Below are 21,926 nucleotides of genomic sequence, written 5' to 3' on the forward strand. Positions count from 1 at the left end.
GAAAAGAATATAGAGTATTCATCAATTACACAAAATTAGTACATAAACAGCAAAACACAAAAAACAAAGGAACATCGCTTTTATTGCTGTTCTTCATCTCAAAATCACATTGAAGCCTTTAACATAGGTTTTGTCCGGTTGACCTTTTCAAGGTTAAATGACTTTCTACATAATTCAAAAGATCACAGGGCTTTATCATATACCAGAATGAAGCTAAAGCAAATGTCAAAATCTTTTCTTCAAAGTGACCTTTGACCTTGACCTAAGTTTTAATTAGGAAGAAGCTAATAACAAAACACCGATCACTACTATCAGGAAGCTATTAAACCACGAGTTCCAAATGGTGAAGTTGAAATCATCCCTTCGTAAATTTTACGGACGCCATCACGAGTTGGTTGACCGTTATGGAATAACCGTTTCACAGATGATATCGGATATGTTTCTTATGTCGTAATTACAATCCACTTCCTTTTTCACCACGAATGTGACCTACCGAATTAGACTATTTACCGGATTTTTTTTAATAACATGACCAACACGACGGGTGCCACATGTGGAGCAAGATCTGCTTACCCTTCCGGAGCACCTGAGATCACCCCAAGTTTTTGGTGGGGTTCGTGTTGCCTAGTCTTTAGTTTTCTATGTTGTTTCTTGTGTACCATTATTTTTCTGTTTGTCTTTTTATTTTTTAGCCATGGCGTTGTCAATTTATTTTCGATCTATGAGTTTGACTGTCCCTCTGGTATCTTTCGCCCCTCTACTATATATGGTTAATGAGTTATATCATTATTATGATTATTGTGAATATTCTAGGGGAGAGACTCCTACTTAATGTCATCGTATCCTTCACCAGCATCTTTTAGTTACGACATTTCGAAACAAACGTTTTGGTAGAAATCGTTTTTCATTATTTAGTACAATCCCAAAACAATAGCGGTAACATTACAGTCAAAATAAGAACATTCCAATGACCTCAATTTTTTTTTTGGGATCAAGGACCTCAAAAAAATAAAACATCCTGGTCTTTATCACTGTTTACGAGCAGGAATTAAATTTCACGTAATTGAATACATACTGGGAAATGCATCCCATATGCAGTCAAGGCATGGATAGTAGTTCCATAATTTCGATCTCTAAGTTAATTCCGTAGAGTTTGTGCGCACTACTCCTCGCAGCAGTAAAAGATTATAACTACATTATTTTCCCAAATTGCTCGTAATATTTCAGGATGTCGACAATCAATTTGAAAGTAGCTGTCGCAGACTCCATATGAGAGGTATTCCCCCTTATGTATTTAATATAAGTGATATGTACCTTCTTATATCCCATATTTTTAGCAAAAGTATATCGAAACCACATATTTTTGAATTCAGCGTAAATTAAGCTATTATTTGACCCCAGAATTGAAATTTTAAACCGGATATGATAATTTTCCTATCTAATAATCAGTATTTAAGGCTTTTAATTTGTCTCGCAAGATGTCGCTAAGATATTTGGTATATGATATCAAACATTTTGACTTTGGCTTATAATCGCTTTCCTCAGAAACTGTTTAAGATACCGACATACAATTTTACAAAATTGTTAGTTGCGTCATGTCGTTAAATATGCACATTTGGGGTGGAACGACCTTCAATTGTTGTCTGAATAATGTGATTTTATTGTTTATTAAATTATAACAATGACACTTAACTACCATTATGTCATTATGTCGTAGTTAGTTTATTTGAAACTTATAATATCACTCTTATATATTGCAGAGTTTGCAGTTTAGTATTTCCAACCGTAAACTGTCCTAGTCTGGTTCAAGTTTATAAACTTGCAATTTGTATATTCCGAGGGTATAATGAATTTACGATTGGAACCAACCTACTACCTGACATACTTGAGTTATAACATCCCACTTGTCCAAAGATGTGAAAGGATCTAAGGTTATATGGTATTCTAAAGCATGTTATTATTATGTCGAATTGATAATAGAGGAATATTTGATTTAACTCGAAACTCTAACTAGCAAAGGTAAGACAATACAAGACTGAAATCATCAGTTCAGAAGTTCTTGTGGGTTGTTAGTTCTTACAAATGTTGTTGTTGTTATTAGTTTAAGTAGGCGGCTTACTTAAACAGTAATTGCGCCTTAAATTCATATACATTGTAACATAGATATTATGTATATACACTCATTCCTTTATATATTTTTAGTACTTCATTTTGGCGAGTAATTATATGAAACTGTGAGAAACAGAGTTAAATGTGTTACAATAAAGTATACATATGTATATATATATAAAAAAAATAAAATAAAAATAAAACACACACAAAAAACAAATTGAAAGAAAAAAATGAAACAAAGCAAGAAAAACAAATGACAGTTCCTATTAAAATGTAAACTATTAAAGGGGCACTAGCTGTCAAATTCATGTTCACCGATTTGACTCAAATTCTCATATTTGATTTATAACAAAGTAAAACGTTTATCCAAATTATAAAAAGTCTAAAATAAACAATTTACAGGGTATGGGCTCGATAATATGAAGCTTCGTTTCGTGTGTATTTTAGTCTAGATGGTATCTAATTAACTATCGAGTTGACCTCCGAAGACCTCCGATGGTCATATAAGCGATATAAACATAAATATAGATGTAAATAGAAAGCCAACTCGTCCAATTATATTGTTCTAGGTCTGGTTAATTTCATATTGTAGATTAAAAATATATGTTTATCACGGTTTTTACCTGTATAAGAATGATGTTTTGTGGATCGAATCAATCATTCAAATTATTTACCTTTGTTTCACTTTCAATTTTGACATTATTTTCCTTTAAATAACTTAACACGAACAATTCATGCGTTATCCAGCTCTAGCTAAGGGGTTAAATTGAAGTTCACATGAATACGGATTCAATGAGGACGAATTATTCTATTGCAAGTGATTAATTCATCATCAATGTTTGTTAGCTTAGTTTGACAAGATTGAACCAGACTAGCTGCTAAAAACGAATTACTATTTCACTATTTCACTTTCATTAATGATTGAACAAAACAAATCATATTTTAGATTTTTTATGTACCTCGTAGCTAGTGCCCCTTTAACTGATAAGTATCATAATATTATTCAGAAATTTAATTTGGTTGTTCACCTTTGTGTCGTCTGTGATGAAGCAAATAAATTATATCTTGATAAAACAATAAGGTCCCCTTTTTGAATGATTTTCAAAAGCATAATCAATAAAAATAATATATTTTTTTCAAACAATGCAGCCTAAGGGTGACTGTATTGCGGGAGTACATGGTCTGGGGTAGCTATATTTACCTACCAAACACTTGTTTTAAAAAATTGAATGATATCATTCATCCTGTTCAATCCTGCTTTTCCGAGTATTTTATGTGATTCACTCAAAGCTATAATTGTGACTTTTTTAGAGGATTGCAGGTAAAGCATACAGTTGGCGAGTTCAAGCTTGTTTTCCGATTCAGGATCTCTATCTTTAAATTTTTTAAACACGTGGACATTTCTGCCATCGTCAAGTTCTCGTATGTATATGAATTTCATATCACCCAATTCAACACTTGTCAGTGATATTGTGTTATCATGCTTAATGCATTCAAGAATATATTGCAGCTGAGGTTGTGAAATGTTAGGCATTTTGTTCGTCTTGTTGTAAGTGATTCCATCCGACCCATATACTCCGCAACCCATGCATGCACCATTTGAAATATCAGTTACGCTTTTTGGATAAGCAGCCCAACTGTTAAAAGAATAAATTATTGTTATATAAACTTTGTCATAATGAAAATAACACTTTGTGTGTGTCCGAAACACTTTCAGGTCTAATTTCAACAGGAACGCTAAAGCCCGAACATTGGAAAGCCAAGGATGCATAAATTACATTTATTGTTCATTAAACAGCGAGTAACGAATATTATCTCCACAACTTATATTAATGGATTTAATGCATATATCGTCTAATAATCAGACCTTGTAGGTTGTAGCCTATCTAATTTGTTTTGTATCGCTCTAAAATATAAGTACGTTTTGTTTATCGAAAATATGACCTTATCATTAAACTAGAAAACATAAAATGATTAAGGCATGATAAATGATCAGGTAGGTGATTTTCTTTGGAAGCAGAGCATTTTTTATCCTTTGACAAAGTAATTGTTTATATACTGTTTCATTCGTGTGAAGCGTAAATAGCTTTTCCTCCTTACATATGTTAGTGCACTTTGTATAAAATTCCGTACCAATAATAAATGTTTGACTTTGTCAATGTCTGTAACACTCTAAGGAAAAGTTTTATTAGATCAAGGAATTTTTTTTACGTTTTCTTATAGTTTGAATTTATAATAAAAACTTTGTTAGCACTGTCTTCGTAATACGACATTTTGTTCGACATAAACATAGTTCAAATCCCGTTATAACAAAAGTGCGACGCAACTTATCTAGGTCAAAAAACTTTTTGATTGTCAGGAGGATGGACAGGATCTGTTCCGGCAAGCATAAATTACATGTACCCTCTTTCCGCTACGGCTAGCATGAATTGGGCTTTCAAATTGTATTGTCATTTTTCAAATCCCATTTGTCAGTTATTGTATGCGTCAAACAGAGTAAAACATTAATCTTTAAAGTCATATGCAACTTTAAAATTAAAAAAAGAAGGAATGTTTAATATACTTGTATTTTTGACTATAAAACAAATGAATAAAATATTATAAGTAGATAGTACGTTATAGATTCGTAATAAATGTTTAATGTGCATATAAGACTTAGTTAAGTATATATGCATGCATTGGTTCAATAATTTCTTTAACTTTATAATTAAGAGATTCGTATCAAACGACTTTAAATGTTTAAATTTTGAAATTAGTCTAAGTTGAAAATCGAAGTTGACATTTCAAAATTTATAAGCTGAACGTTTAAATTGAATATCAAATAAACCGAATATTGAAAAGTGATTGTTGAAACAAAGTTTGAATGTTATATCGAATGTTGAAGCGTATTACATCGGTCATATTTTTGTGTGTAATTATCGTACATATATTTGTTTTAGATTAAAGAGTATTGAACCAACTTGGTCCCCTCAGGAAATGGCATTAGAATTGATATAAAAGTTGCAACCTGATCTGGTCAACAACAAGTACTCAATGTACTTCCATTATTTAAGACAAACTAGTTGACTTAGAAATGTAATGATATGCATCTAGGCGAAATGATTTATTTGCGGCCATTGACTTTGTTTTTCTAAAAATAAAATTCTTAATTATATTTGTGATTGAAATTTATTTAGCATGCCGAAATCAGCAAATATCTGGTTGAACGATTCAGAATTAAAAAAAAAAGTAAAGCAAACCTCTCTTTGTTTAAGTCAATTCCCTGTTGTGATTCCTTCATTTCCTGTTCCAGTTCGTCTCCTTTCTGTGGCTTGAGATCAATATTTTGTAATCTAAATAATATATATCATTAGCAGTTTTGCATGGTTAACATATATCACATTTGAAACAGCCCATGAAAAGTTACTCGTAAGTGTCTTATTCTTGACACTTCAGAATCTATTTTCATGATATGCAGGTAGAAAGTTTCAAATCAAGAACGGGATAAAAGAAATCAAAATCCAAGTTAAAAATTAGAACGAAACCTGTAAAATATAAACATTGACTTGTGTATGGATCGGCCAAACAGACGTGTACAAGCAGCGAACAGAAAAAAGTAAAGCTTTTGCTAATTCGATCTTACATGAAACTAAAATTATATCAAGATACAACAACCGCTTAGTCGTCTGTCATGTAGCCCGTAATTCAAATCGCTCAGAAGTTAAGATGGATGGACATGAATTTTGTTTAGTTTATAAATTTAACGTCACAAACTTTTCTATATCTACCGTTGCAACTCAGAACCTTTACATTTTCTTTTTTTTTGGCTTCGAAACTATTTGTTATGGGAGTATCTGGGAACGGTTGTATCAAAAACACATGCGTTTTTCATGTTTTTGTAATTAAATCATTTTGGTACTAGATAATGTTTTCAACTCATGACCATTTCCTTTAATTTGATGAACCTAATCATAATCCTATATTACTTTTTTTCAAATCTCAAATGCCAAAGCTTTAGATTTTTCTTCTTCCGGATTAGACACGAAGAAAAACATACACCAAACTCACTGTATATATTGTAACCGGATGGGATCGTGTTTTTTCGAGTGAATTGATCTGATTTTTCAAGTGTAACCATGTTTTTTTCGTGTGAATATGATGCACAGACACTCATTTTGTTCTGGTAAGAAGTGAAACCAAGCCTTAAAATTAATATAAAAAGTATTTTATTATATGCGAATGTACAAATCAGAAAAAATGAGTTCAATCTATATATCTTTGAATTTACAGAAAGTGTCGCTTTCAAAAGTTGAAATAAGTGGTAACTTGTAACACTTCCACCAAAAAGAAAAGTAAGCATATATTGAAGGATTTATTTTATACTTATGTGTGTATGTCTGTTGTAAACATTGTTTTTAATTTTACAAATTTAAGTAATAAGTTTGCAAGATATACTATCTGCCATCTGTTATGATATTGTAACTATCATATTTATTTAGCTGACCTAATTTGTCTTGTGTGGCCTAAGAATGTTTACATTTGTTTACATTGTGTACAAAATAATACACATTGTGTTACAACTGTGCAGTTTAGAAATCACTAGAACCATCATGGATACTCATGGAATGATTAGAACTTTCTATTTCACTTACATAACGTTTCCAGAATAATCATAACAAAAGATGCGTAATTCAACTCTACCGTTATCTAGAACGTTCCGTAACAAGTATTTAAATGCAGACCCTTAAGTTAGACACAGACATAGATATAGACTTAGACATCGATAAACATCAACATTCTCAGCAGTTGGATTGCCACTTTTATTTACAAACTACATCATACTAGATTGTGACCTATTGGACGTAATATTCTGTGTGGATTCCCGAGAAGATTTCCGGATAAAGAAAAGATAAAAGATTGGACTCATATTTTGACAGTTAAGTTGACATTACTATTTGTGTAATACTTCTTGTAAACGTGTGTATAATAAATATTTTAAATTTTATCATTGATTTGTGTCTTTTGTTGGCTACAATTAAAAATCGATTTTCTGTCGTAACAAAAATTGGGGGCTCGTCCGGAATAACGTAAATATCTCATTGAAAATTTTTAGTATTTTTATTAGAACTAGCCAACAAAATTATACACAATGGCATTTGATGCCGGTAAATTTTTGAAAACGCCAGACCTGGAGGGGTTTGATAATTTAAAGAAAGAGGAATTAGTGTTGCTTGCTAAACATCTGAAATTAGATTTTAGAGTATTTATGAGAAAACAAATTATAAAAAATTTGGTAATAGACAAATTAGTTGTTGCAGAATTTTTAGGTGAAGAGGCTCTTGAACTTAAGGCCGAAAATGTTGACGCTGTCAAATTAAAACAGCTTGAATTAGAACATGTACTCAAAATAAAACAATTGGAAAAAGAGGAAAGGTTAGAGATGGAAAAAAAATTAGACTTTGTATCTAGATTAAAAGAAAAATTGTATACTGCTTGTCAAATTGCTCAGAAAAACTTAAAAAATGTACAGAACAAGATAAAAATATGGTATAATAAAGATGCCAGGGACAGAGTTTTTGAGCCTGGTGATAAGGTACTTGTATTTTTGCCAGTCCCTGGACATCCTTTACCGGCTAAATATTGTGGTCCTTATACAATAGAGAGTAAAATCAATGATTTGAATTATACTGTTAAAACTCCAGGTCGGCGCAAACAAAATAGAGTGTGTCATATTCATATGTTAAAACCATATGTTGAGCGTACTAATGAATATGAGAGTAAACCAGTTGCCACTTTAGCCATGGTTAAATTGGAGAACAATCACGACAAACCAGATGTAATTGAACCACCTTTTAGTTCTAAAACTATGGACCAAACAGTAAGATTGAAAAATTCTAAAATTTTGTCAAATTTAGATTCAAAATTTGCCCATCTGTCTTTTGATCGTAGAGAAAAAATAAAAGCTTTGGTATTTTCTTTTAAAAATCTCTTTCCAGATGTGCCAAACAAAACCACTGCTGTTTGTCATGATGTCGATGTAGGCGATGCTTCTCCAATTAAGCAACATCCTTACCGGCTCAATCCACTCAAACATGAATTTATGAGACAAGAAATTAAAAAGTAAAATCACAACAATACTGAACTCCGAGGAAAATTCAGAAAGGAAAGTCCACAATCAAATGGCAAAATCAAAAAAACAAACACATCAAACGAATGGATAACAACTGTCATATTCCTGACTTGGTACAGGCATTTTCTTATGTAGAAAATGGTGGATTGAACCTGGTTTTATAGCTAGCTAAACCTCTCACTTGTATGACCATCGCATCAAATTCCATTATTTTGACAACGATGCGTGAACAAAACAAACAGACACAATAGGTAAAAATGTCAAAAATAGGGGTACAGCAGTCAACATTGTGTTATCATCTAAATCACTATAAAAACAAACAAATGTAACGAAGAAGCACAAAAAGGCATACATCAAATTTAACATCCTCATTTTGCTTATATTATACGATTTTATTTATCTATGTAAAATCCACCAATAAAGGATGGAAGGTTTTAAGTACTGGCGTAAAATCGCGCGTTTGAAATTCGCACAGGTAGACATAAAATAGTTTTGTCGTTCAAAGTATGAGGGGATACATAAATACAGAGTCACGTAACATGGATATAACAAAAAACAGACTTAACAGTAAAAGTAATATTAATAAATAAAATAAAATAATTGTGTGGTACAAAGTATGACGATATACATAAGTACAGAGTCACGTCAAATGTATATCACAAAAAACAGACTCAACAGTAAAAGTAATATTAATAAATATATGCTTGACAATAATATTATTGAGCCGAGTAACAGTGAATGGAGCTCTCCTTGTCTCCTTGTGCCCAAACCAGATAAAATATTTTGTTTCGTGACTGATTTCAGAAAAGTAAATTAAGTTTCAAAATCCGATTCCTATCCGATTCCAAGGATAGACGATTGTATTGACAAGATTGGTCAAGCAAAATTTGTGAGCAAATTTGATTTGTTGAAAAGTTACTGGCAAGTTCCATTAACACCGAGAGTTCGAGAAATATCAGCTTTTGTAACACCAGATGGCTTATTTCAGTATACTGTCATGCCGTTTGGTATGAAAAGTGCTCCAGCTACATTTCAAAGAATGATCAATAATGTTATAAAAGATTTAGACTGTTGTTATGCTTATATTGATGATCTCATTGTATGTAGTGATAGTTGGGAACAGCATTTAACACATTTATATGATACTTTTGATAGATTGTCACAATCAAATTTGACTGTTAATCTTGGTAAAAGTGAATTTTGTCAGGCCACTGTTGATTATTTAGGGCATACAGTTGGCAAAGGTCAGGTGAAACCTATTACGGCTATAAAGTGGATGCAATTACCAAATTTCCTCCTCCTACAAATAAAAAACAACTTATGAGATATTTAGGCATGATTGGATTTTACAGGAAATTCTGTTCAAATTTTGCTACTGTTGTTCAACCATTGACTCATCTTTTACGGAAAGATTCTAAATTTATCTGGAGTGAAAATTGTCAAAATGCTTTTGAAAATAGCAAATCACTTTTAATTAATAGTCCAGTTCTGGTCACTCCAGACTTTGAAAAACAATTTAAACTTGCCGTTGATGCAAGCTATGTAGGAGTTGGAGCTGTTTTATATCAAGAGACAGATGATAATGTTGAGAAACCTATATCATATTTTTTTCAGAAATTAGATAAACATCAGAAAAAATATTCGACTATTGAAAAAGAGTGTTTTGGACTGTTGTCTGCACTTCAACATTTTGATGTATATTTAAACCCTACTGTGCATCCTATTCTTGTTTATACTGATCATAATCCTCTTACCTTCATACATAAAATGAGAATCAAGAACCAGAGGTTGACTAGGCGGAGATTATTGTTACAGGAATATGATGTTATTATTAAACATATTAAAGGTAAAGATAATATAATAGCAGATGCTTTATCTAGAACTTATTAAAACACTTTGTATATACTATGTATTTTTGTACATATTATTCATGAAAAGTTTTTATTACACTCAAACTTTTTTTAAGGGGGGAGGTGTTATGATATTGTAACTATCATATTTATTTAGCTGACCTAAATTGTTTTGTGTGGCCTAAGAATGTTTACATTTGTTTACATTGTGTACAAAATAATACACATTGTGTTACAACTATGCAGTTTAGAAATCACTAGCACCATCATGGATACTCATGGAATGATTAGATTTTTCTATTTCACTTACATAATTTTTCCAGAATAATCATATACATCAACATTCTCAGCAGTTGGATTGACACTTTTATTTACAAACTACATCATACTAGATTATGACCTATTGGACGTAATATTCTTTTCAAAGAATTCCCGAGATTCCCGAGAAGATTTCCGGGTCAAGAAAAGATAAAGTTAAGTTGACATTACTATTTGTGTAATATTTCTTGTAAACTTGTGTATAATAAATCTTGTTAAATTTTATCATTGATTTGTGTCTTTTGTTTGCTACAATTAAAAGTCGATTTTTCTGTCGTAACACATCACTCTTGTTTAGTGCTAGTTCACCTGTCCGCGGGTCAAATCGAAAACAAGCCTGTGCATACATTTTCTACAGGTCTTGTCTTGAGAAAAACTGTGTACAGGAATATTGATTGATTGATTGGTGATTGCTTTACGCCGTATCAGCAAAAAAAAAGCTGTATCGCGGCGAGAGCTATTTCAAATATTATTACAAGACGTTTTTTTTTTAAATCAGACAAAAAGTCTTTCAATCTACTAAAACTTTAGTTTAAAGCGAAAATGCTTATTTACAAATAATGTACAAGATATATGCTTGACAATAATATTATTGAGCCGAGTAACAGTGAATGGAGCTCTCCTTGTCTCCTTGTGCCCAAACCAGATAAAATATTTTGTTTCGTGACTGATTTCAGAAAAGTAAATTAAGTTTCAAAATCCGATTCCTATCCGATTCCAAGGATAGACGATTGTATTGACAAGATTGGTCAAGCAAAATTTGTGAGCAAATTTGATTTGTTGAAAAGTTACTGGCAAGTTCCATTAACACCGAGAGTTCGAGAAATATCAGCTTTTGTAACACCAGATGGCTTATTTCAGTATACTGTCATGCCGTTTGGTATGAAAAGTGCTCCAGCTACATTTCAAAGAATGATCAATAATGTTATAAAAGATTTAGACTGTTGTTATGCTTATATTGATGATCTCATTGTATGTAGTGATAGTTGGGAACAGCATTTAACACATTTATATGATACTTTTGATAGATTGTCACAATCAAATTTGACTGTTAATCTTGGTAAAAGTGAATTTTGTCAGGCCACTGTTGATTATTTAGGGCATACAGTTGGCAAAGGTCAGGTGAAACCTATTACGGCTATAAAGTGGATGCAATTACCAAATTTCCTCCTCCTACAAATAAAAAACAACTTATGAGATATTTAGGCATGATTGGATTTTACAGGAAATTCTGTTCAAATTTTGCTACTGTTGTTCAACCATTGACTCATCTTTTACGGAAAGATTCTAAATTTATCTGGAGTGAAAATTGTCAAAATGCTTTTGAAAATAGCAAATCACTTTTAATTAATAGTCCAGTTCTGGTCACTCCAGACTTTGAAAAACAATTTAAACTTGCCGTTGATGCAAGCTATGTAGGAGTTGGAGCTGTTTTATATCAAGAGACAGATGATAATGTTGAGAAACCTATATCATATTTTTTTCAGAAATTAGATAAACATCAGAAAAAATATTCGACTATTGAAAAAGAGTGTTTTGGACTGTTGTCTGCACTTCAACATTTTGATGTATATTTAAACCCTACTGTGCATCCTATTCTTGTTTATACTGATCATAATCCTCTTACCTTCATACATAAAATGAGAATCAAGAACCAGAGGTTGACTAGGCGGAGATTATTGTTACAGGAATATGATGTTATTATTAAACATATTAAAGGTAAAGATAATATAATAGCAGATGCTTTATCTAGAACTTATTAAAACACTTTGTATATACTATGTATTTTTGTACATATTATTCATGAAAAGTTTTTATTACACTCAAACTTTTTTTAAGGGGGGAGGTGTTATGATATTGTAACTATCATATTTATTTAGCTGACCTAAATTGTTTTGTGTGGCCTAAGAATGTTTACATTTGTTTACATTGTGTACAAAATAATACACATTGTGTTACAACTATGCAGTTTAGAAATCACTAGCACCATCATGGATACTCATGGAATGATTAGATTTTTCTATTTCACTTACATAATTTTTCCAGAATAATCATATACATCAACATTCTCAGCAGTTGGATTGACACTTTTATTTACAAACTACATCATACTAGATTATGACCTATTGGACGTAATATTCTTTTCAAAGAATTCCCGAGATTCCCGAGAAGATTTCCGGGTCAAGAAAAGATAAAGTTAAGTTGACATTACTATTTGTGTAATATTTCTTGTAAACTTGTGTATAATAAATCTTGTTAAATTTTATCATTGATTTGTGTCTTTTGTTTGCTACAATTAAAAGTCGATTTTTCTGTCGTAACACATCACTCTTGTTTAGTGCTAGTTCACCTGTCCGCGGGTCAAATCGAAAACAAGCCTGTGCATACATTTTCTACAGGTCTTGTCTTGAGAAAAACTGTGTACAGGAATATTGATTGATTGATTGGTGATTGCTTTACGCCGTATCAGCAAAAAAAAAGCTGTATCGCGGCGAGAGCTATTTCAAATATTATTACAAGACGTTTTTTTTTTAAATCAGACAAAAAGTCTTTCAATCTACTAAAACTTTAGTTTAAAGCGAAAATGCTTATTTACAAATAATGTACAAGAACAATCAAGACATGTATATTTTTACTGCCTGTTAAGACCTTGCAAATAATGCAGTCGCATATAATTTAACTTATATCTAGGCCTAAAAATATATAGTTCTATATGAATATATTTTGTGATGTCCCAGTGACATCGGAAATGCAATCTCTCCACCAAGGTGACCAGACTTAATCATTAGATACATTCTAGCAATAAAGAAGGTTATTGCTATTTTAAACCAGCCGACTCACTCTCAAACTACATAAAGTAAATATGCATATGATTTAAAGTTACTAGTAATATTCTTTTCGAGATAACAATTGATTATTGTAACGTTCGTCTGATCAAAGATATCAGGCTTATAATTTGGAAACGTCGTATCTAAAATTCGATTTTTCAATGTAAAAGTGAGATGCATTACATCTATAGTTGATGAATTATCAGTTGGTTTTTTTTCGATGTGTCATCGGTTTATTATGAAGCAAATCCTACTACATGTACAAGAACATTATTTTGAAAAGAAATCATGATGTTACACTCAGAAAGAGGGGAATGTAGTTACCAGGTACCAAATTATCAAAGAATATTTTGGCCAGAGTAAAGCCTAGGGTTAAACAGGACTAACACAACAAATTTAATATATACTCCGCGGGGTCAGAATTTTGTCATTCCATCAGCTGGTTTTGAACAATTGCTTTTGTAACATCTTGGTAGATTATTCGGTGCCATATAAAAATGTTCAGTATTTTGTTTGGGAGATTTATATCACGTGAATTGCCCTTTAAATTAAAAACAAACTCCATTAGTTGAAGGATGAAAGTTACAAACTCATGTTACATCTACGAATTATCAAGTCTTTCCATCTTTGAAACCTTTGTTTTGTTCATATTTTTATAACATTTTGTTTTACAGAGTTCTTAGAAAAATGCTAAGACTGGAATGATAACAAAATGGGAAACATAGAATCTTCATGATTTGAAAAGATTATGACGGAAAACAGAATAGTTTTCTACTTAAAAAATTCGACTTTCAAGGTGTTTCTATATATTTGGACAATTTATTATCGTGCCTTGTATCTGTTTCTGTATTTGAATTTTGTATCTGCATTTTGCACGACTTTTTGTTATTTTATATAGCAATTATAATGAAGTTACGCTTCAAATTTTAAAACAAAAATAACCGAACATTTTCAAAGTTTACACTGTTCATGTGTACACGACGAGTTCTGATATGTTAAGAACTATACAACTGATTTTTATTGTTCACGCCAATGTCCCTGGTGAGGGTGCCGGTTTAAAAAAAGATCATTCAAAAATAGAACTGAATTTGTTTTATAGTCGAGGTAAAATGAGTTAATAAAAAGTTGAAACTGACCTTAATTGAAACTTTGAAGCAATTTGTTCAAGCAGTTCTTCCAGAAATATTTTGATGTTGTATTTTGGGATTTGTTCCATTTGAAAATTTTCGTCAATCATTGCATCGTCCAAATCTTTAATTTCTTTCTGTAAGATATGGAACGAGTGAAGAAAACTTATACCATGAGTTTCTGTCAACAATTTGTTTAAGCGATCATGGACTGCAGTGTGGTCCGTACATATTTTTTTCAATTTTGTTGTGTTTTTGTGTAATGCCTTAATACAAAGTTCCTTTGAATCTTCCACCTGCCAAACTTTAATACTTTGCCTATACTTGATGATATTTATTATTTCCTCTGTCGTTGTCTTCATGTCGGATATAAATGTTTGCGCATCCTTTGTCAGAGTCTGCTGGACCTCAGCTTTTTCGTGAAGTTTTCTAAAAACGCCTTTTTCCTTTGTTTTGACCTCAGCTGCTTTTGTGGTGACATACTCTCGTAAATCCCCTACAACTGCATCAGTGTCAGCCGTGATGTGACCATTATGATCCCCGCTTACACATTTACTGCAAATTAATATTTCGCATTTTTTGCAGTAAAGTATGTACTGTTGTTTATGAATTTTGCATTGTGTTGCTGAAGTGAACGCCGTACGATCTATTCCTTTTGCATCAGTTACAGAATGATTTTTCAGGGATGGAAGTTTGTCATGGGTTGTCCTGCACTGAGAACAGAGGGCTGATGCACATTCTCGACAGAAGTATAATGCAGTATTAACATCACATAAATTGCATTTGATTACAGATGTCTGAGCCATTACGGACAGAACCGATTCCTATTTTACTCCCGAATAATATAAATACTGTGAGTCATACAATAAAGAACAATACACAAAATGTCTACAAAGTAAACTTAAAATGCTATCCAAATTATATATTTACTGAGAGAGGTAACAAGGGTTATATAAAACGATTACGAATTTTTAGTTGTTGTTTTGTTTCACTATGTATAAGGGAAAAGGGTGTGGGCTGGATGTGCATACTACAAAAAATACCATGAGTATATTAGTAAAAAAGATAATAAATATTTAAGGAACACGGGTTTTTAGTTGTCCTTAATCTTGAAAAAAAGAAATACCCATGGAACCTCGTTTCACAAGTGAATGTTTAAACTTGACGACGAGGGTGGATTTTAACGACCTTGACTACCAATGGAGTCTCATGATACATGAAGTTTAAACTTGTGTAACCTGAACTAGTTATATAGTTGATATCAAATAACAACATTTTTTAAAGTTTGGCACGTCATCCATGAACCTGTTAAATCGTAACAATTGAAAACAATTAAATATTCGTGTAAATAAGAATAGGAAGATGTGGTATGATTGCGAATGAGCCAACCATCTTCCAGAGTTCATATAACTAATCATGTTCTCCCAGACTTAAGTTTTAAGTCTTGTTTATGAACAATAACAAATAATGTCCCGGGCCCCCCTTTTGTGGGAAAAAATTGGTTGATCATATAGGGAATCACTGAAGCATGACTGGAGCGCCCCCCCCCCCCCCCCCCCCCTTTGGTGTTCGTCTGATGTGCTTTTCTGGTTTTAACTTTATCAGGACTGCTTAATCCTGAAAAAATTGGAGGTCAAGAGCTATATGACAAAAGGACCCTGAATAAAATAGCAAAAAATATATCGCCCCAGTCCATGAAAACCACTTCATAAATGACGTGCCTCCTTAGCGCTTTTCTTGATTTACCTTCATCAGAAACGGCCAAAAGTAAAAATTTGAAAACCAGGGATGTGTAAAAAGGTAGAAACGTTAGGATGCTACCAATATGAAGTGATTCTGTTCAGCGGTGCCTGAGAAAATTGTGACGAGAATATTTGTTTTACGAATGGACGGACAAGATGAATGCAGTATAACACCCACTCCTAGATTTGGGGAACAAAAACCAGAAATAAAGCATCAAATGAAAAAACTATCTTTTGCTTTGTTTAGATTTTGCAAACTTTTTAACTGATCCAATACTTTAGTAAAGTTTTTATGCAATCTATTAACCGAATACAATACGTGATACTATAAAATGTTTTCGCCATTTATAATAAACAAACTAAATATCATGTGTTTAAGATCAAACACTCATTGAAAATTCTATATGATAACTTCACGAACCTTCAAAATGAGATCAATGGCAAAGGAGTTCTGCCAGACGAACATGTGCACCTTTTTATCATTCTATACACTTCATGAGGTTGACCTATTGCTTATAGTATCTGAGAAACGGATATAATCACGAAGGGTAACGTCAACCAATGAACCATAGAAATAAAAACAAGGTCGGATGAACCCTATCAGACAGCCATGTGCACCTTTCAAACATTCGTTAAGCCGATTATAGTGGACCTATTGCTTAAAGCATCTGGGAAACGAACCCAATTACGAAAACTTAATGCTGACCAGTGAACCCAAAACAAATAAGGTCAGATTCCTGCTGCAGGTATCCCTCGCAGTCGACATTCTGTTGCAGGTATTCACTGCACCCTATAGTTTTATTTATAGTAATAGTTAAAATTTTCTTTTTCTTTGTTGAAGCCAAATTATATCATTCTTTTAATTTATCAACTAAGTTAACATTTTAAGACTTTTATATTTTGTTTACAAATTCAGGGTTCGTATAACGGATACGTATTGTCGTTAACCCACCATTTTTTACATAAGGAAATGCCTGTACCAAGTCAGGAATATGACCGTTGTTTTTCCATTCGTTTGATGTCTTCTTATTTTCATACGAGTCGGAGTTCCTTCAGACACTTGTCAAAAACAACAAGATCAAAGAAGCCAGATCATTTAATTTGACATTTAGATATATTGATGATGTTCTTTCCATTAGCAATCGAAATTTTCTGATTGGGTTCCATTAGTTTATCCTCCAGAACTAGAAATTAAAGAAACAACAAACACGGCTTCCTCTGCCTCATCTTTGGACGTTAAGTTATACCTCAAATTTGACATAAGCGGATATCTCAGTACCAAAATCTATGACAAACGAGACTAACCTTTACTGTTTAGTCCATTTTTGGTAATATACTTTTGGCGTGGCTTGATACTTATACCGGTACATCCCGCCAGTTTGTTATTGTGCTATGGTCAATTTTGTATTCGTGTCTTGCTTTTTTGCTTATATACTTTGTCTATAGAGTGTCTATATGCCATTTTGTTTTTCTTTGTTGAAAAGTCATTTATTTGTATAGTGATTAAGATTATATTACAATGTTGATTGCTGTATCTCAATTTTTGACTTTTTAACCTATTATGTCTGTTTGTGTTGCTCACACATTGTTGTCAATATGATGGAATTCTATGTGACTGACGTATTCGTTTTTATTCTGTAGTTAGTCACCACTTCGGTGTAAACATGTATATCTATTATATAGTCATTTTTATAAATTTACTGTTTGCAAAAGTATTAATTATTCTAAATACTAAGGATTTTCTTATCCCAGGCATATAACCTTAGCCGTATTTGGCACATCTTTTTGGAACTTTTGGTCCTCAATGCTCTTCAACTTTGTACTTGTTTTGGCTTTCGAACTTTTTTGATCTGAGCGTTACTGATGGGTCTTATGTAGACGAAACGCGCGTCTGACGTATCAAATTATAAGCCTGGTACCTTTTGATAGCTATTATTTGTGTGTGTCTCTGTCCTGTATGTTCTCCCATTTATTTGTATTGTAGTCCTGTCATGTAATCTTGTCATTTTTATGTTATATTCAACATTGCCATAAAAGCGGGAGGTTTGGCTAGCCACAAAACCAGGTTCAACCCACCATTTTTTCTTAAAATGTCCTGTACCAAGTCAGGAAAATGGCCATTGTTATATTATAGTTCGTTTCTGTGTGTGTTGCATTTTAGTGTTGTGTTACTGTTGTGTCGTTGTTCTCCTCTTATATTTGATGTGTTTCCCTCAGTTTTAGTTTGTAACCCGGATTTGTTTTTTTCTCAATCGATTTAAGAATTTCGAATAGCGGTATACTACTGTTGTCTTTATTTATTCATACAAGTGAGAGGTTTAGCTAGCTATAAAACCAGGTTTCATCACCAATTTCCTACATAAAGAAATGCCTGTACCAAGTCAGAAATATGACAGTTGTTTTCCATTCGTTTGATGTGTTAGAGCTAAAGGAATTTTCCGTTTTGAATTTCCCTCGGAGTTCGGTAGTTTTGTTATTTCACTCTTGACCATATATTTCATTATTTAGAACTGTGAGTTTTTAATGCTATTGTATCAACTTATAGTCTAAATATATAGAAATAATAGAATCCGAAGCGAATTGATGTATCAAATATTTTTGCTTAATACGTTTTCAAGATAAGATAGTCAACTCAAACAGGCCTGAACATAAAAAGGTGTACTCGACTTTCCATTTGCGATGAAATTATTGCCCAAAATAATGTCGCTGGGGCGGGGGGGGGGGGGGGGGGAGGGGGGGGGGGGGGTACAGATGCAAATTAATGCTTTAACAAGTGCTATCTTTAAAACAGATATCTGACGCATTCAGATGTGAGCATACAGTTAAAACATAACCATGAATTTTTATCAGTTTTTTTTTTATCATAGTTAAAATTTCACGGCAAAAGGCTGTCGATTCTAAAAATTGAGTATGCGCTTTTTTCTAAGGAATTAAAATATATACTGCATGGTACTTAAAGAAGTACCTATAGCTGTGAAATAGATATACACATAAGATATTAAAGATTACAATCTGTAGTGAATAAACAGTTCAGAACCATGAAGAAATGTCAATTTTAACTATATGTCAAGCACAACTTTAACAATTAGAGATAAATACCTATTTCAGTGTGTATATCGGGGACGGACGGACGCCAAATGGAAATGATCCATATAATACAGCTTTTGACAAGTAACTCAATTTGCGATATATATATTTTGACATTCTTTATTTTAAGTATAATATTTTGTATTCTTTGAGATTATTACGCCTTGGAAGTTTTAAACTTCCCTTGCAAGTACACAAAGTAGATCAGATATATTCATAGCTCTCGAGCATTGATAACGTTACTGACCTGGTAGTTCTATAAACCTGTCAGTGATATTTACCTACTCATGTATTAGAAGCTAAGCCTACAAAATCCAATCAATTCGAGTGTTGATAATGACACCTTCTTTACCTGAATTTATTTTTATTTATCTGGATAATTTCATTTTTAAGTTTGATTTTATGTTTTCCTTTTAATGTAGCACATATCTTTTTTTGTTGGTTTTTGTTCATTTCCATCATTTCGTCCAATCAGAGTAAAGATTTGTGAAATCATGCATGCCGTTTCTATAGTTAATTGTCCTTGAAAAAAGGTCACAAACCGAAATTATTACTGACTGCCTCAGTAAAAAGATCAATTTTTTATCTTTCTGTGGATTTTTTATTGGCGGAACTTATGCTTATGCACAAAAATATCCACATGTATTTACACCTACCACAATCGACTGTTTTATGAACATTTGTCTCGAAGCTCCATTCTATAATTTTAGTAAAAACGCGTATATTAAGAGGCATAAAATCCGAAATCATGCAACTACATTAAACTTTTAAAGTTCATAGTCACAGATGTAAACAATCCAAATATACCAACTTGGCCTTTTTTACCTTCCCTAATAAAGATTTCCATTTCTTTTGTTTAATTTAAAGTGGACATCAGCCTGTGATTGCTTAATACAACACGAACAATAATCACAAAGGTGAGTAATTTTCCCGCATATAAAAAAAAATCAAATACGCATCGGTTTGGTCCATTTATTTTATGATTGCAAAACTTTTTTGTTTTGATAAATATATCTATATATTGATATAGGGTTTAATGGTTCATAATGGTTTAGGCTGTGTGAAGGATTATCTTAAAAAAATCAATACTTAACGACTATTCTTTTCAGTGTTTTCCTAAATTATTTTCTTCAACATTTTGAACCAAAAATATTCTGATATGTAACTTATTAACCGTCTATGTGTTCCCCTTGTACACACTACCTTCATAAACGACGCTTCGTCAGTCAACGGTTACTCGACCTAACGCAAGAAAAATCAAGGTCAGCAATTTCAGCATCTCCCGTTATTTTCTCTAGCGGTAATTGACGACTATACTTTATGGTGTTTAGTATGAAAAGGCAGTGGGTTCGCGACGCATTGGAATGTAGCAAATATGTCCAAAATAAATCCAAATTTGAATATTCTATAAAGTCCACTGATTCTAGTCAATCCAACGAACATTCCAAGTTAACGACGCAAGTTCTTAATATACGACTATAAGTCCACCGTTTATAATAATTGTACGGTATTTTGGTCAACAGATAGTAAACTCAAAGTTGATACTCTGACATATACTTATATACCTATATAGAGTTATTTCCTTTAAAACGATATGTTTCAATCTGATGAAACAACTGGAACGATACCAAATTTCAATAAAGTTTGCTTTAAGACATAATACAATGACCTGTGTCAGGTCATTATTTACCCTGATCGAAATGCATACTACAATAACAGTTTTTTATAGCATTTAATTCATTTGATTTAAAAAGTAAAATAACAAAAATACCGAATTCCAAGGAAAATTCAAAACGGAAAGTCCTTAACAAATGGCAAAATCAAAAGCTCAAACACATCAAACGAATGGAAAATAACTATCATATTCCTGTTTTGGTACAGGGCATTTCCTTATGTAGAAAATGGTAATCATGTTGTTATGTTAACTTTGATTTTATTGAAGCATTTTCCATCTGTAATATTCGGTTTAAGGTAGACACAATTATTCCCTCCAGTTATTAGACAAAAACCTTAAAAACATCGTTAACGCACAGTTTAACTTTCGACCAAAATAATGTGAAGTTATGTTAATTTATCAGGGACTTAAAGTGAGATGAAATTAATAATGCAAAACTGTTTTAACGCTTTTAAAACAAGCCAATTTTATCACACATTAAAACTCAATAACTTAAAATATTATAGGTTAACAACGTAATGGAAACCGTACAATTACCTAAACATTTTTTAAATAAACAACCGGGATGATACCAATATTTAATGAAAACATAAAATAATGACCTGTGTAAGATCATTTTGTACCCTGAATAAATTTCAAAGTATAATTTGTTAAAACATTCATTTCATTTGTTTAACATGTAGTGATCATGCGTTGTGGCCAATCTGGGTTTAACTGTATAGTTTTCTATCATTTATACTTTAAAAGGGTTATACATTTCAACAGAAACAATCATCCCCTGCATTCATTAGACTGAAATATCAAAAATAGGGTATAACGCTGAGTTTTATATGTTGAGTATTGTTAATTTATTGTTAATATAAGAAACATCAAGTGAAATAGAAATAATAATACAAAAGTTTTCATAACTTTTGAAACAAGCTTAATAATATCATATTCATATGTAGGAATATTGAAAAAAAATATGAATCTGTTTTGATTTACACGGTATTGGAAATCGTACTATGATAACATTAACGGTACATATTTTACTGCACCAGATGCACGTTTAGACAATTATTGTCTCTTCAGTCATGCT

The 21,926-nt window shown here is 32.0% G+C and overlaps 2 protein-coding genes and 1 long non-coding RNA gene across 6 annotated transcripts; 2 read left to right on the plus strand and 1 right to left on the minus strand.

Moving 5' to 3' along the window:
- Positions 1-1,693: 1,693 nt before the first annotated feature.
- LOC127729816 (E3 ubiquitin-protein ligase TRIM71-like) lies at positions 1,694-15,645 on the minus strand. Its single transcript, XM_052237731.1, has 3 exons — positions 14,354-15,645; positions 5,352-5,444; positions 1,694-3,749 (listed from the first exon to the last, which is right to left on the minus strand). The coding sequence occupies exons 1-3, from the start codon at positions 15,148-15,150 to the stop codon at positions 3,314-3,316; spliced, it is 1,326 nt and encodes a 441-aa protein (XP_052093691.1). The 5' UTR covers positions 15,151-15,645; the 3' UTR covers positions 1,694-3,313.
- Positions 6,443-14,347, plus strand: LOC127729824 (uncharacterized). 4 transcript variants are annotated; one of them, XM_052237746.1, is made up of 3 exons: positions 6,443-10,067; positions 12,436-12,585; positions 13,892-14,347. In XM_052237746.1, exon 1 carries the CDS (start codon positions 7,241-7,243, stop codon positions 8,213-8,215), a length of 975 nt encoding a protein of 324 aa, XP_052093706.1. In that variant the 5' UTR covers positions 6,443-7,240; the 3' UTR covers positions 8,216-10,067; positions 12,436-12,585; positions 13,892-14,347. The 4 variants fall into 4 exon arrangements, 3 of the variants coding, with proteins under 3 accessions (XP_052093706.1, XP_052093707.1, XP_052093704.1); XR_007994837.1 differs by lacking the exon at positions 6,443-10,067 and adding an exon at positions 10,971-12,108; XM_052237747.1 differs by lacking the exon at positions 13,892-14,347 and having other exon boundaries at positions 12,436-12,655.
- On the plus strand, positions 15,089-17,620 carry LOC127729841 (uncharacterized). Its single transcript, XR_007994846.1, has 2 exons — positions 15,089-15,197; positions 17,003-17,620. It is a non-coding gene; the product is annotated as an uncharacterized LOC127729841 (long non-coding RNA).
- Positions 17,621-21,926: the final 4,306 nt, after the last annotated feature.

The sequence above is a fragment of the Mytilus californianus genome, unplaced genomic scaffold (assembly GCF_021869535.1).
Source record: "Mytilus californianus isolate M0D057914Y unplaced genomic scaffold, xbMytCali1.0.p SCAF_2, whole genome shotgun sequence".
NCBI lineage: Eukaryota > Metazoa > Mollusca > Bivalvia > Mytilida > Mytilidae > Mytilus > Mytilus californianus.